Source organism: Anoplolepis gracilipes, chromosome 5 (genome assembly GCF_047496725.1).
Source record: "Anoplolepis gracilipes chromosome 5, ASM4749672v1, whole genome shotgun sequence".
Lineage (NCBI taxonomy): Eukaryota > Metazoa > Arthropoda > Insecta > Hymenoptera > Formicidae > Anoplolepis > Anoplolepis gracilipes.
Genome location: NC_132974.1, coordinates 392,061 through 407,168, shown reverse-complemented (window position 1 = coordinate 407,168; position 15,108 = coordinate 392,061). Strand labels below are relative to the sequence as shown.

The 15,108-nt window shown below is 37.2% G+C and overlaps 1 protein-coding gene across 3 annotated transcripts; it reads right to left on the bottom strand.

Moving 5' to 3' along the window:
• Positions 1-1,725: 1,725 nt before the first annotated feature.
• Hcf (Host cell factor) lies at positions 1,726-13,309 on the bottom strand. 3 transcript variants are annotated; one of them, XM_072892147.1, is made up of 9 exons: positions 12,491-13,309; positions 9,358-10,065; positions 8,444-8,595; positions 6,864-8,369; positions 6,591-6,771; positions 5,195-6,510; positions 4,892-5,119; positions 4,420-4,798; positions 1,726-4,015 (listed from the first exon to the last, which is right to left on the bottom strand). In XM_072892147.1, exons 1-9 carry the CDS (start codon positions 12,648-12,650, stop codon positions 3,891-3,893), a joined length of 4,755 nt encoding a protein of 1,584 aa, XP_072748248.1. In that variant the 5' UTR covers positions 12,651-13,309; the 3' UTR covers positions 1,726-3,890. The 3 variants fall into 3 exon arrangements, with proteins under 3 accessions (XP_072748248.1, XP_072748249.1, XP_072748250.1); XM_072892148.1 differs by having other exon boundaries at positions 1,726-4,012; XM_072892149.1 differs by having other exon boundaries at positions 8,450-8,595.
• Between the last annotated feature and the right edge of the window lie 1,799 nt (positions 13,310-15,108).

Genomic DNA, 15,108 nt, shown 5'->3' with positions numbered 1-15,108 from the left:
TTCTCATCTGTGTTAATCTCCGATTATATGTATTTTTAAACGTATGATTAAAATTTAACGTAGAAAAAAGGTAATAAAATTGTGGTCCAAAGCTGATATTTTCTTCTGGTCTTTCGTACAACGGATTAACTCGAGCTCATATCTTGGGAATCATTTTTTGAATTATTAAATAAGTGCAGCAAGTAAATAAATCGTATATTTATTATATAGTATTTTTCAAGAAATTATGAGTAGTAATAAAAAAAATATTTGATTCTCATTTTATTAACAAAAACATTTTTGCAAGAAATATATCTTATTAATGTCATCCAACTTTAATGCGCGCTTTGTATTCATTGTTTTATTAATCTTGAAAATTATTTCAATCGTTAACATCAAAAATAGGTAAACGATTCAAATTTTTATTTTTTTATTTTTTATCTAATAACTGTTCTCTAAATTGTGTGAGTAAAACGAGGCAAAAAATAAATAAATACATTATGTGCTTTCGTTCCCAAGCAAGCTGTATCTTAAAAAAACAAACCAAAAATATCAAAATCTTTAATAAATTTTTACTGCATATTAAAATCTCATCGTTGTCTTATTTGTTTATTAAAATTTAAAGTAAAAAACAAGAAAAAAACAAAGTGCAAGCTTGCAGAATCGAAATTTTAGAAAATCTATGTACTATAAAGCAAGAGAATATTTTTTTTGTAATTACTATAAGAAAAATTAAAATTTTTAAATCGAATATATGCTCTTCCTGGAAAAAAAGTTCATATACGTATAATAAAATATAAAACATACATGTATAATTATATATAAAATATGTTCATGTTTTTTCTCTCGTATAATCTTTATTTATATTCTGTATACAAAAAAATAATTAGAAGAATAACTTTTGCATCATTTTTTTAGAAATGTAAAATTAAAAAAATGCTCGTAATATAATTTGCCTATATAATTTTATATGATTATGTATAAGCAATTTTGCTTCTTCAAATTTTACTTTTTCTAAAAAAATTTCTTTTTATTTTTTTCTATACGACAGAGATTATACAAGAGGACCATATATAGATATATTTTATATATTTATATAATCATATTTGTATATATTTATATAATGTTATATAATTTTTTTCTATGGATCTATTTTCTTTGACATTTCACACAAAGTATAATAGATAGATCATGTGTGACATTTTCCAAAAACAAATCCAAATAAATTTTTCAAAGCATTTACGAAAAAAAAATCATAATCCTGCATAAAAAAAAAATAGATTGAAAGTATAATGAAGGTAAAGATTGTATTGATGTATATAAGAAATTTATCTATATTTATTTGCACGACATACTTCAGTGAAGAGTATAAATGCAGTGGTAGCAATTTGTAGCGATTTACAAACAAAGGGAATACCGTGGTAGTAATGACAATTTTAAAACATTTACATTTTTTTTATGTTTGCTATAGATACAGAATATTAAAGAGAGAGAAAGAGAGAGTGTCACCTGTCAACAAAATATACAAATAAAATTAAACAGCTCATAACTGTTTATCGACCACTGTAATCTCAGGTAGCAAATGCACGTCGTTTGATGTCAAAATACGTGTGCTTGTCACCTGACGGAGTAGTAGTAGCAGTAATAATAATAGAAACACTCGTATAGACACTCATAAGAGACTTTCGTTTCTTTTTCTTTTAATATATAGGATCAGCAAGAGAGAAACAAGATTAAAACAATGCGTTTGAAAGTATATACCATTTAGTTATCCCATTTACATTATACATCGTATATCTTCATTTGTATATTTCCAGGAAAATGCTTCCAAGATTTCGGGTTACGAACCTATTTAAAGGTAAACAATTGCGATTGTACACATACTTAATGCAAAGTCCATTCAATACTCAGAATCTTCCTATAACATATAGGCTCCTTAGCAAAGTAAACTTTGTTAACGCAAAACTTCAATATAACAGATTGAGCGTATGGAACGCTATGTTAGTAGATGGTGTTCTACCTTGCTTAAGCTATAAATGGATAACGGAAAGCACATGTATATATATATATACATATATATATATATATATATAATATATATATATAATATGCAATTTATGAATAATCTAAAATAAAATATGCGTTCTTATAAATTATTGCAGCTTCAACATAGCCCCAAACTTGACCGAGAGAAACAAGACAGCTTCTGCGCAATTAACACTTCTCGGTTTTCTGGTTTAAAAGCTTATTCAGTATATTTTGATTAAAATTATAATATTATGCTCACAAAAAAAAGTTAGGGATATATTACATGTCTCCCTTCTCTAATTACGATAACGTATGTTTCTTCTCTTTCTTACCTTTCTCTTCGCTTTATTAATCTTTATGCTTTTTTTTCCTTTATCCGCTATTTATCTTGTATCTTAGGACTATAAAAGATTAGAATTTACGTTAAAGACATACAGTCTACCGTTATTCAGATACATCCGTATTTAAACGATCGTTTCGTTGATGTCTAAAAATATCCTTAACTTTCCTTGGAGTTTTTTTTTTCTTTATATATATATCCGCTATTAATATCAATTAATCAACCTAGAGCGCGGATCCTTAGAGACATTCATTATAATTACATGTAGTAATTCATTTAATCTATATTTTATACAAAATATCTCTGCATCGTTGCAATTGTTTGACAAAAAACATACAAGTAACTTAGTATTTATACGCACGTTCGATAGATTTAATTTTACGTTTTATACGTGTGTGTATTGTGTGTGTGTGTGTGTGTGTGTGTGTGTGTGTGTGTGTGTGTGTGTGTGTCGCTCTCTCTCAATAACATATTTCTGTCGCATTTGTGGCAGTAACAAAAGTTCTTCGGAATAACGTATAGCACCGATTGTCACTTTAAAACTGGATCGATGATACAAAAGAGCTTTCATTATCTGCGGAAAAAGACAAACGAGTAAACTGAAATGGCAAACCAATCGAGATTTGACTATATATATACGCATATCTTCCACAATTATATTATATCCTACCCTTATCAAAAAGTATTAATTTTATTTTCTCGGAATATGATAAACACATTTCTCTCAGTGCAAGAGTTCTTTTTTTTTATGTACACTAAAATATACCTACATCTCAGAAGCGAGCTTTCTCTGCCATCGTGCACACAATGGAAAATATAAAAAGAACTGCAGATGCTCTATATTAATGATAAATATATTATAAAGAATTTGAATGTCGATAAAATATATAGATCATTTTTTGTAGATTATATGTATAATTGTTTAAACAAATACACAAAGTATCCGAATACGAGTCCTGTCCAGCCAGCTATTCTACCATTCCTCTACAGCGTCCGCGTCAAATTCATCAAAGGGATGCCAGATAAAATCATCAAAGTATGCGCAAGATCCGCGATTTGATTTTACGATGCAACTTTGTGTTATGAGCATTTAGATGAGATATGTCATATCGTTCTTTTTAGAAAACGCATACGTTATACATAGAAAAAAAAAAAAAAAAAAAAAAAAATTTTATATTATTTAACTTGTGTTATCTTCGCAGAGGATTTTCGCGCGCTCACGCGCGGAAAAGTAGAAGGATGACGGTGAATAAGGAACGCGATATAGAAGGACGTCCATACAGAACATTAAAAATACTTTTTTTTGTTTACTTCTTACATTTAGATTAAATCTAGCTATGGACACACACCATCCTTTTCACTTTCCCTATCCCTTTCTGTCTTATCGAGCAGTCATATTTTTCGTTTTACTTATATATCACGTTGTTCGTACTCGATAATACATTTGGATTTCGTTATCGTTGTTAGGCGTGTGTAAATTAAATAATGAGTAGCATCGCTCGCGGGAGAGTCACGGCTGTACGAGGCCAGGGAGAGAATGGGCTCACGAGAAATTATCACCGGCTGTTTCCAGCTTCATCTTCTTCTGCGGAGAGGTCACTTGCGAGCGTAGGTCCGTGCCGGGTCTCTTCGCTTGCGGATTACTTTTCACAGCGGTGGTTGGATCTGCTGATAATAATAAAATGTTTGTTCAAATGCATTCTTTCCAAAAGATTTACACACATATACCTCAAATAGCACACGATATTTATAATAAATATTTATAAATATTTTATATATACATTAGAAGAAAAATCATTGAAACTGCATTCGACATTTTATTCAAATATAAATTAAACATTTTAAATAATATTTACAATATAAGTAGAAAATAAATATATATAATAATATTTTTCAAATATTTACTGGGATATTTATTATAAATCTTTATAATTTGTTCAATTTAGGATTATAAGAATAGTTATAAAATATTTTCAACTTATTTATCCACACAAATAATTATTTCAAAAAATATTTTATAAATATTGTGTACTGCCTGCGACTCACTCTTTCGGAGAAATCACGCGACTAACCTTGCAGCCACCTGACTTGAGTAGCCGGTCCGTATCCTTTGTCATTTCGTGCTGCTATTCTAAAGATTATGGCCGGTTTCGTAGTGGTGTCCACGTGAGCGGCATTAAGGGCACTATTGTTCACCGAACAGGAATTACTCGAACCGCAATAAACTCTAATAAAGGCTAACTGATTTGGATTCGACACGACTGTTTTTGGTTCCCCGTCATTGTTCAACGCGGTACTTCGCACTGCCAGATAGACAGAATATTCTAGAATGGGACCGACATTACTAGGCGGCGGTTCCCAAGAGATTTGTGCGCCATCGGCGGACTTTGATATTTTTATAGCGCTCGGTGCACCCGGGAAACCCGGAAGACACGTCTTGAATGCTGCTACCTACAACGAGAGGGAAAATTCGTAATGTTATTTGTCGCAAAAATATTTTTCTACTAAATAAATATTATGTGTGTACAGAATTGGACTTGTTACCTCGCTCCAGGCACTTTGTCCGCAAGTATTCACAGCGGCAACTCTGAATTTGTAGGCAGTTCCGGGTTCTAATGCTATTTTAGTTCTTCCCTTAAAGACGTCCATCGTCAATGGTTGCGTAATATCTAAAGGTTCATCGCCAGAAAGATAATAATGTTGAACTGTAAAGTTGGTTCCTTTTATTACTCCTACGTCGTACCATTCTGGCTCTTTCTTCTCCTCTTCGCTCTATAAAAGTATTAAAATTAATGATACAGTGCTTATATGTGTATTCGTTGCACAGTACACTATAATAGGCTCTACCTGTTCGTTTTTAATTTTTATAGGTGACTCGGCCGAGCCTAAAGCAGCGGTAGCCAACGTCGTCAAAGCCGTCGAGTCGTCTCCAGTTTCCGATCTAGCATCGTTGAGCTTGTCCTGCTTGAAATTTTCCCTCTTCGAAGATACGAGTTCGTCTTTCACCTCTATCTTTACTGGAGCGTGTACTTTTGCCATGCTTTCCGTTTCCTTCTCGAGAGGCAAGGCAACGCCGTTGATCGACGATATTGGTAGATCGGACGACTTATCCTGTTCCATGGGTTCGTCAGTTGGTTCCAGTTTCATTTGTACACTTGGCACAACGGCGGGAGTGGTTACTGGCGTTACATTAACTGCCGGGGTCAATGCGCTATCGTCAGTAATCATCGGTTCACTGGAGTCTTCCGATTTTGCGAGAGAACTCTCGGCCGGAAGATCAATTTCCGGTTCCGCGTTTTCATTCTTCACTTTCTTCTCTTGAGTTTCATCTTTAGGAAGATCTTCGGCAGATACATTTTCAGTCGCCAACAACTTTTCGTCTTCAGAACACGGTTCCAGTTTTACATCTTTTGCTTGACTGTTCTCATCTTGTTGGGCTTCGTCGATTTTAATCACTGTCGAATTCGTGATGTCTACCAAAGTCGTCTGTTCGGATGAAGTTTCTGCGGGCAGAGGTAAATCAGATTTTGTCATTTTCGCTTCGTCAATTAATGGTTTAACCTCCACCTCCTTTTCATTCAGCTCCGTGTCAGCGTTAGTTTCGATAGGTAGGTCATCAGCTGATAAATTATCAGGGGCTTCCTTAGGAACTTCGCTGGCCGCGGCAGGAGTAATCGATTCAGAAAGGTCGGTCGTTGCTTCTTCGGACATGATGGATTCCTCCTTTATTGTAGATTCTTCCGTTTGAACATTTTCAGCCTGGATATTGACATCCTGTTCCGTGATTGCTGCCGACTCGTCGATATTAGCCGACTCGGTAGCGCTTTCCGAGGGACCAGGCTCCTCGTCTAGATCCATCTTCTCTTCGTCTTCTGATAAGAGCGCATCAATCGGTCCGTCAACTTGCGGAAGTACAAAGTTTCCATCTCCGTCGACCTGCATCGATTCGCCCGCGCTCATCTGTGAAACTAGAGCGGCCGCTGTGGTTGCTTCGTTACCATTACAACTGTCCTCCATCTTATCGTCACCACCAGTACCATCATCCGCAGTTACCATAAATGACAAGCCGCCAGATGGTTCCTGAACTGGATCTATCAGACCTGCCTCTGCTGCTAATGCGGCTAATGCAGCATCAGTAGTAGCTGGGCCGTCGGATGTAGATGCTGAAATGTTATTTTACCGTATGATTCAACGTCGCAATTTTTGTCATATGTTGATGTGACAAAAACATAACTCTATTCACCTAAAGAAGCCGAAGGTTGTTTCTGTGAAGACACAAAGAGCATTTTACCGGTGTCTATCGAATCTGATGCACTCGAAGTAGTTACTATAGAACTACTTGTTGGCATAAGCGTCACCGTCTTTGCACCTATGCCTCCCGACATTTGTAAAGTTACTGGCTTTCCAGACACCGTCACTGCTTCCTACAATTTGTAAATAAATTATATATTAATAATTACAAATACAAAAAATTTTATATAAATATATATTTATGTGCCTCTTTCTGTAAACTTACAGGGTTTTTTTGTATTTGTGGCACGGCAACGATTTGACTTTTGCCGGGATTGAAGATGGCTTGCGGACTGCCCTTCGTAGCGATAGTCACTGTCTTTGGTACACCACCCTGTCCTGGAACTGTGATAGTGATAGGCTTGCCGGCAGTTCCACCGCCCATCGCACCCGAAGAAACAACGATCATCTTGACACCTTGCTGATTCGTGACGTGATTCGTAGCGGACAACGGTAAAACATTGACGGGGGTAGTTATGTTACCCCCTTGTCCCGTACTAGCCTGCGAGGTTGTTACAGCTTGCACAGCTCTAAGACCCGAACCTGTGGTAACGACGATGATTTGATTGGGTCTGCCGACCAGTCCACCATTACCTCCAGGTTTGGTAATCATTATAGTCTGCTTGCCCGTGATGTTCTGTCCCTTGCTCATCGCTACTATGCTGGACGTCTTCATGGTCGTGAGAATCTTCGATCCTGTCACCGCGTTAGGATTCACCAGTCGCAGTATTGTTGGTCCCTGGTTGAGGGGTTTCGGACCACCTGTCGCTTGGACAGTTTTGCCAGGAATGAGACTCACCTTGGGTATTACGCTCTGTCCGGTTTTGAGAAGATGCACAATTTGCTGACCAGCTATGTTCTGGCCGGGCTTCTGCAGTATGATCTGTTTGCTTTGCTGTGGCGAAGCGGTGCGCAATACTGTGGCACCGGGCGCAGCGAAGCGTATCTGCTGACCCGGCTGAACATTCTTCATTCTGATGGTATTGGTCGTGGTCGCAGCTCCGGCTTGCGGCAGAATGGGGACATTATTCATAGTAATTTTCGGAGTGGCGGCTGCCGCGGCGGCTAGAGCAGCGATGCCGGACATTGCGGCGGGAGGTGTCTGGCCTGACGCCACAGTTGTAGTTGCGGTCGCAGTGGTTTGTTGCTGTTGTTGCTCGGTGGTGGCCACTGCTACCGCCGTAGGTATCGCTGCTGCGACCGTGGAAGTAACCAAGGGAGAACGAATACGTATGACATTGCCGGTCATGACTCTCGGAGTAGTCATGGGACTCGTCGGCTTTTGCACCACTTGCGGTGACACCACCTTCTGCTGTACGGGACTCTGTACAGTCGACTGGACTCGTAACGGAGTTGCCACCGTCGACGTGACAATTGATCTGGCGGTAGCGGCAGCAGATGGGATGGTCGGAGGAAGAGTAGCGACCGTGGTCACAGGCGGAGACGTGACAGGCACGGTCGTGGGCGTCGCTGTCATCATGGGAGTCGCCACCGCTGCCGCGGGGGTGGTGCTGACGATCGGTGTGGTAGGTGCTGGTGCGCTCACAGGTGGGAAAGAACCGGTCGCCGCCGGCGGAGGATCGTACTTCTGTATCTGAAGAATGTAATATTGTGCAGACGGGCTTGCTGTCCAGCTAACTTCCAACGTTTGTGTGGAAGCCCTAACCAGTTGAACTCTGGAAGGCGGCGCTGGTTTACTGACTTCGAGATACCATAAATCCTTGCAACAAACCTAAGAAATAATAACGAGAGTCTCGTTAGTACAGCGGCCCTCTACCGGGGAAAGATCATATAACCAAGACTAACCCTAACCTGGTTGTTCCAAGCTTTACGATAGCCGTCCCTACCAGACCACACGTATAGTCTACTGTGTACACCAACCGCACAGTGACCAGCACGAGCGCGTGGAACATTTTCCTCCAGAGAATCGACAGTTAATTGTTCCCAAGTTAATGTTTCTGAAATAAAAAAAGATATTTAATTTAAATGATAAAACACAATGCAAACAGGGTTTCAAAAATACATCTTCCCGATAAATAATCTTCTCGAGGAACAGCTTGAAGTTTATCAACTCTGATTATCACAAAACTGATAAATTTACGTCAAGCTGCTTCAATATATCAATCATTCCATACTCAAATATCTCTTTATTTAATATGCCAATGTTTCTATTTTATTTTTCGGCTAAATTTAGGATCGCAAACGAGTTATGTTATATTCAACAAAATAAAATTTCCACAGGCAATCTCAGCAATATTATATAATTATTTGGAATTTTATGTAGTATTACAGGGTGTATACTCAAATTTTGTAAAAAAATTCCCTGAGAATTCCAGGATCTTCCAGGTATTTTTGTTTAAAATTCCAGGTCAAATTAAAATATTTTTAGATGCAATTTTAAAATAAGCTTATTTATTTTAGCGTATCATTTTTTGATATAAACAAAAAGCATATATTTTAAATAATTTTATATAGACATAAACAAAAAATATATATTTTAAGCAGATTTTAAACTTAAAATATTTTAAATTTTTATAAAAAATTTTTAAATTAAGTACCTCTTTGACATTTTTTTAAACTCCCTGAATCCTAACGAAATTCCATGAGAATTCCATGATTTTTCAAGGTATAATAAAATTCCCTGAGAATACCAGGTTTTCCAGGTTTTTCCCAGGAGTATATACCCTGTATTATTTAAAAAGGCAAGAAATGTAACCCACCTAGATTCAAGCATGCCAGTGTGCTTGTGCATTTCCATTCTTTCTCATGCGTCGCGACTTTAACGTCATCGACGACCAATGGTACCCATCCTCCGAATACGTACATGCGATGACCGATCAGAGTGGCAGTATGTAACGATCGCGGCAGAGGAGTGGGCCCGTGGACCACCGGTTTGTTCCAGGTCATCGAATCGACATCGAGGAACCATAAATCGCCCAGACGGCAACCACTCATACCACCATAAATTACCAGACAGGATTTCCCAGTGATACGATCGGTGTATGCGACTCCTGTGTGAGATTCTCTAGGTGGTGGAGCATGTCCATGCGTTTGCGGTACGTCCCAGGCCGTTTGGCCGTTGGGAAGGAGCTCGAGGGTGTACAAATCGTTGAGATATCTCGGTATATTGTTTTTCGGATCGTCGCTATCGTTTGCGAGACCCCCGAAGAGGAAGACCCTATTACCGATGAGAGTAAAACTATGTCCCAATCGCGGACACGGCGCTGACTCGTGTTTAGGCGGCTTCGGCTTCAGGCGTTTCCATTCCCATCGGCTCGCTTGGAGTTCGTACAACTCGTTGGAGTACTTGCCGTACTCTACCATCCCGCCAAACACCAGGATACGCGTGCCGTCGACGACAAAGCCGTACGCCGCGCAACCTGGCGGGATATCTCCTTTTGTGGACGGCACGAACCATTGGTTTGTTGCTGAAAAAAATATAAACGTCATAGTGCAAAATTATTGTACATTATGTAATATTTGCGCGCAAATATATGTTTTGTTACATAGAAAAAATATTTCAAAATAGCCTTTCATTTTCTACAATATTGAAAAGACATTGATATAAATAATTAATAAAAATAATTTTATCATATATAAAATTTTATTTATTATAAAATTTCTAGTAACAATTTAATTTTATTATTTCAAATAACTTTAATATTTATTTAAATCTTTTTCATTATTTAAAATAATAAATTTGATAAAAACTTAATTACAACTTTAAAACATACTAAAAAATAAAGTTGTATATATATATATATATAAATATATATAGTTCTAAATTAGAAGAATATTCTTTTTTTCTATATCTTATCGAGGGTATCTAGTGAAATCTTGTAAAAAGTTCCTTGATTTTTCAGATATTTTTATTCAACATTTTAAAAGCAAAGAAAAGATTTCAGATTTTTTTATGTAACTTTCTAAAATAAGATTTTTAATGACGTTTTTTAATGTTTTTCACTCATATGGAAAAAACCAGTTTCTCCAGTTTCAGTACTAGATTTGTAAATGTATTAAAAAAATAACCTTCATAAAATAAATATTTTTCACCTGCTTAACATTTTTATTTTTCTTTTTATGACAAAAATTACAATAAAAAGTACTTCATATTTAATATTTTGTTGAAATATTTTTTGAATATATACTCTGAATATATAACAGAGAGCTAAATATATATTTATATTTCAAATAGTCACTCGACTTGTCGAGTGCTTACAATATAAGAGCAAAATTATCAAAGAGAAAATTTTTTAAAAAATTCTCCGAATTCCAATAAAATTTAGTGATTTTTCCAGATAAAAAATCAATAGACACCCTGTTATATTTCTGGGAGAAAAAAATATATTCTATTTAATTATATAAATATTTCTATTAAATCTAATAAAATCCTAAAACCATCTTCAAAAATATTTCAAACTTGTACTCAGAAATCTCTTCAAGTCTTTATTACAACTTTACAAATTTTGTGTAAAATAAAAAAAATATCTTTTGCACTTCAAAAAATAAATTTTTAATTGATTTGTTTAGTTCAAACAAAACAAGTATAAAGCATTGAAAAGAAAAAGGGAAAAGTGGAGAGAAATATGCCAAGAAAGTTGCTAGAAAATATAAGAATGCATATTAGGGTTGACAAAATTCCATAATTTTTTGGATAAAATCCATGACAATGATAAAGCTAGCAAAAATTTTTTTCCATTAAAAATGTTAAAATAAATAAAAACCTTTTTATCAATATTCGTCAATTGAATATTTTCTATATAATTCTATATATAAAGCTTTACCTCAAAATAAAAGCCATAATATAGATTAGAAATATATTAGCAAATAAATTAATTTCTGGTTAAACAGTAAACGCAAATCAGATCTATATTGATAAAAATTTTTAATTCTAATATTATATCTTTCTTAAACTAAAAATTTCATTTATTTATTAAAATTTGAATTAAAAAACTTTATTATTATATTAATTTCATTTTTTCAAAATATAGTATTTAATATATTTATTAATTAAAACAAAAATATCTTTCTCCATAAAATTGTATATATTTCAGCGTTACATATTAGTATTATTCCTATAATTTTTGCCAGTTTAATCCATTGGATTAAGTTCGGGACAGCAAAATTCGGAATTTCCTGTGGTATTTTCCACTCACTGGACTTTTCCGACCAACCCTGATCTATATGCATTCTGGCTGTTACCATGGCGAGCTCAAGCGCGGGGATAAACATTTCGAAATCCGGCTAGAAATGCGCGCAACATGCGCGCGCATGCGCGATAACGGGCGGCGACTCGCACGCGCGGGAGAGAGAGAGAGAGATGTAAAGTACGCGCCGGCAGCAGCGAGAGAAAGACAGAGCAAGAAGGAAGGCGCCCGATAGGCAGGAGAGAAAACGGGAGAAAGGGGGGGGGAGAGAGGCGAAGAAGCGCGAACGTGGAATGACGGGAAGCACGATTGCGTCGCGCGCGAAGAGGGGAGGGGGGCGCGTTAGAGACAGCAATGGCCGCTCCCGCGTATAAACAGGCATAGAATGACAGATCGCGGCTGATTACGCGGCACCGCTGCACCCGAACGATAGCCGCGGACGCGCGGGAACGCTCGGGCGACCGGGCCTGGGGGTCCCGATCGCCTCCGCGTCCCCGACGGAACGCGGAATCCCAGAGTCCGCCGACGGATCCGGCCGGTGACCGTCTTGTCAACGTATGCCGCCATATTGGTTCGCGGGAATCGGCGAGGGAACGGCGCGCACGGAAAAAGGGACGCGTGAAGCTGCACGGGGGAGGGTGGAGGGAGGTGGTGGAGGGAGGGAGAAAGAGAGAGAGAGAGAGAGAGGAGGGGGCGGAGGACTCACCCGTATTGTATACGTGTAGCTCGTCGACGATGCCCTCGTTACCGCCGCCGAACACCACCATGAGGTCCTTGATGGCGACCGCCCGGTGCCCGTGCCTCGGTCTCGGCTGGGGCCCGGTCGGATTTGCGATCCGCTTCCACTTTAGCATGGGTGCCGCCATGATGACCGTAGATCACATCATTTTTTCATGCCGCGCGAACCTACTACTTCTACTACTATTGCTACTTCGGAATCACCGTCGTGCCGAGTTACTCCCGGGAGTAACGGCCGCGATCCACGATTAATTACACCAGAGCGATCTTCCGTCTCCTTTATCACAGAACGCGCGCACACTGTGTACGACGACGCCGCGCGTGTATGCGTGTGTCTCTGTATTTACGTACGCGGTGTTTACGGGCACCGGTAACACGGATACTAGAGCGGCAGCTCTGCTTACGTCGCCGTCATATCGTTTTCTTTCTCTCTCTCTCTCTCTCTGTCTCTCTTTCTTTCTTTGTCTCGAGAAGATTCGAGATTAATCGGCGGCTATATTCCGGGTGTACGTGAAGGCGCCGTTGCCGCTCCTCCCCCTCTACTTCTACTCTGACGGTGAAACCTGCGTCAAAAACGAACGGCGCGGCAACCGAGATGTATGGCACTATGGCACGCGATCGAGCGGGACTCCGACGACGAGTCTCACCAGCGGCGAGCGATATCCGTTGTGCACTTATCGGAGATACAGCCAGACCACTGATCGGTAGATTGACGGCGCGCGCGAGCGGCCTTCAAGAACCTCGTCCACCATTGCACACAACTCTCGCGTCGGCAACAAGCGGTAACAGGAATTCGGCGTTGCCAACTGACGCCGGATTCTAGGGGATCGGAGAGTGATTAGTGATTCGATCGCTCGAACTTTTCGATCTCGCAAAAGTCGATCCAATTTCTCTCTTAAAATTTCGATGCTTTTTCTTTCTTATATTTTTTGTTATTATTTATATTATTATTAATGTGAACGTAAAAAGAATTTGATGAATTTATTCTTCTTTGTGTAATTAATTACAGCCACTAGAGGCGCTGGTAGGCATTTGTCCAAAAGAGAAGACGACAGTCGAAAATTCTTCTTTTGATATGTTTTTCTTGAATTAATTAATTAATTAGAAATAAAAATGTAAAAAATATGAATAAAATATTTTCTCTATTGCGAGTTGGGCCTAAAGGCCTCAATTAATTTACTTCTAAACGTAAAAAAGTAGTCCGTAAGCAAATCAACCAATCACAATGCAAGCGCTTGTTACTACGCACTGTGATTGGTCGATTTGCTTACGCCTTACGAAAAATTTGTTACGTGCAGAAGCTTTTAGAAACAGAGGTCTCTCTTGTCGACCCTTAACTCAATAAATTGGAGATTGGAGGCCGGTATTTATAGTCCGATCTTATATTTAAGATCGTCTTAAGATCCCGTTCAATCAATGAAGTAGCCGCATAGTATCATTTTATTGGTTGAATGAGATCTTAAGACGATCTTAAATATAAAATCGGACTATGAATACCGGCCGGAGTGTTTCAGTCGATTTTCGACTTCTCGATTGTTTTTGTCTAGTTTCTCTTTTAAAATTAATTCGATAATTTTTTCTTTTTCATAATTTTTTATTTAATAATTAGTGTAAATATATAAAGAGGATTTGATGAATTATATATGTATAAGAAATATTCTTTTTGTAATTAAATAAAAATTGTTTCACAAATTACTGTTACTAGAGACGCTTGGCCATTTGTCCAAAAAAGAAGAATTTAATCAAAACATCTTTTTTTTTTAATATCCTTTTTTTCTATTAACATTAGAAATAAATGCAAGTGTTATAGCTCAATAGAATACTAGTGAAATCATGAAATATTTAAAGATATTTATGTAAATAACTTAAAATATAAAACTAACATTTCATGAGCAGTAAAAAGCAGAAGCAAACATACATAGCTAATGGATCATCTACAATGGCCGTAGAACGTAAGGTCGCAAGCAAATTGACCAATGACAGTCAAGCATTTTCGAAAATTCGGAAAGATTCGGAACCCGAATCTTTCCGAATAGCCTGCAAAGTGGGGACAAAGAATCGACCCGCATTTTGGTACGCAACCATTTTATCAGATATGTGGTGATTTGTTTAATTATGGTACAATTTGATTTTGTAAAATGCATATTCGTAGACTGATTATTTTGATTTTTCTTTATTTTAGATATGGAGTCCCTTTTGCAGAGTGAAATGATTGTGGTTGAGGTAGATGAACCATGTGTTGATTATCTGGAAGAAAATCAGGAACTTCATGTTAGATGCGAATCAACGTCAACCAAGTCTATTGAAAACGATTTGACTGTTCTTGAAACAAAAAGAAAGTCTAAATGTAGTCCTCAGATTAACAGAGTAATCGGTAAATTTTTAAAATTTTTACTTGCTTGTACTTTTATTTGTTTGTATTTTGAAATTAAAGTAAATTACAGTATTTTGGATTTTAAAACTTCTGATTTAAAATTAAAATTAACTTTTTTTCTCTCAAAAAATGAGTTCTTAAATCATATATGTACTTTTATATGTGATATTAATTTTTATTTTTATATTTAATTTCTAATATATTTCATACTG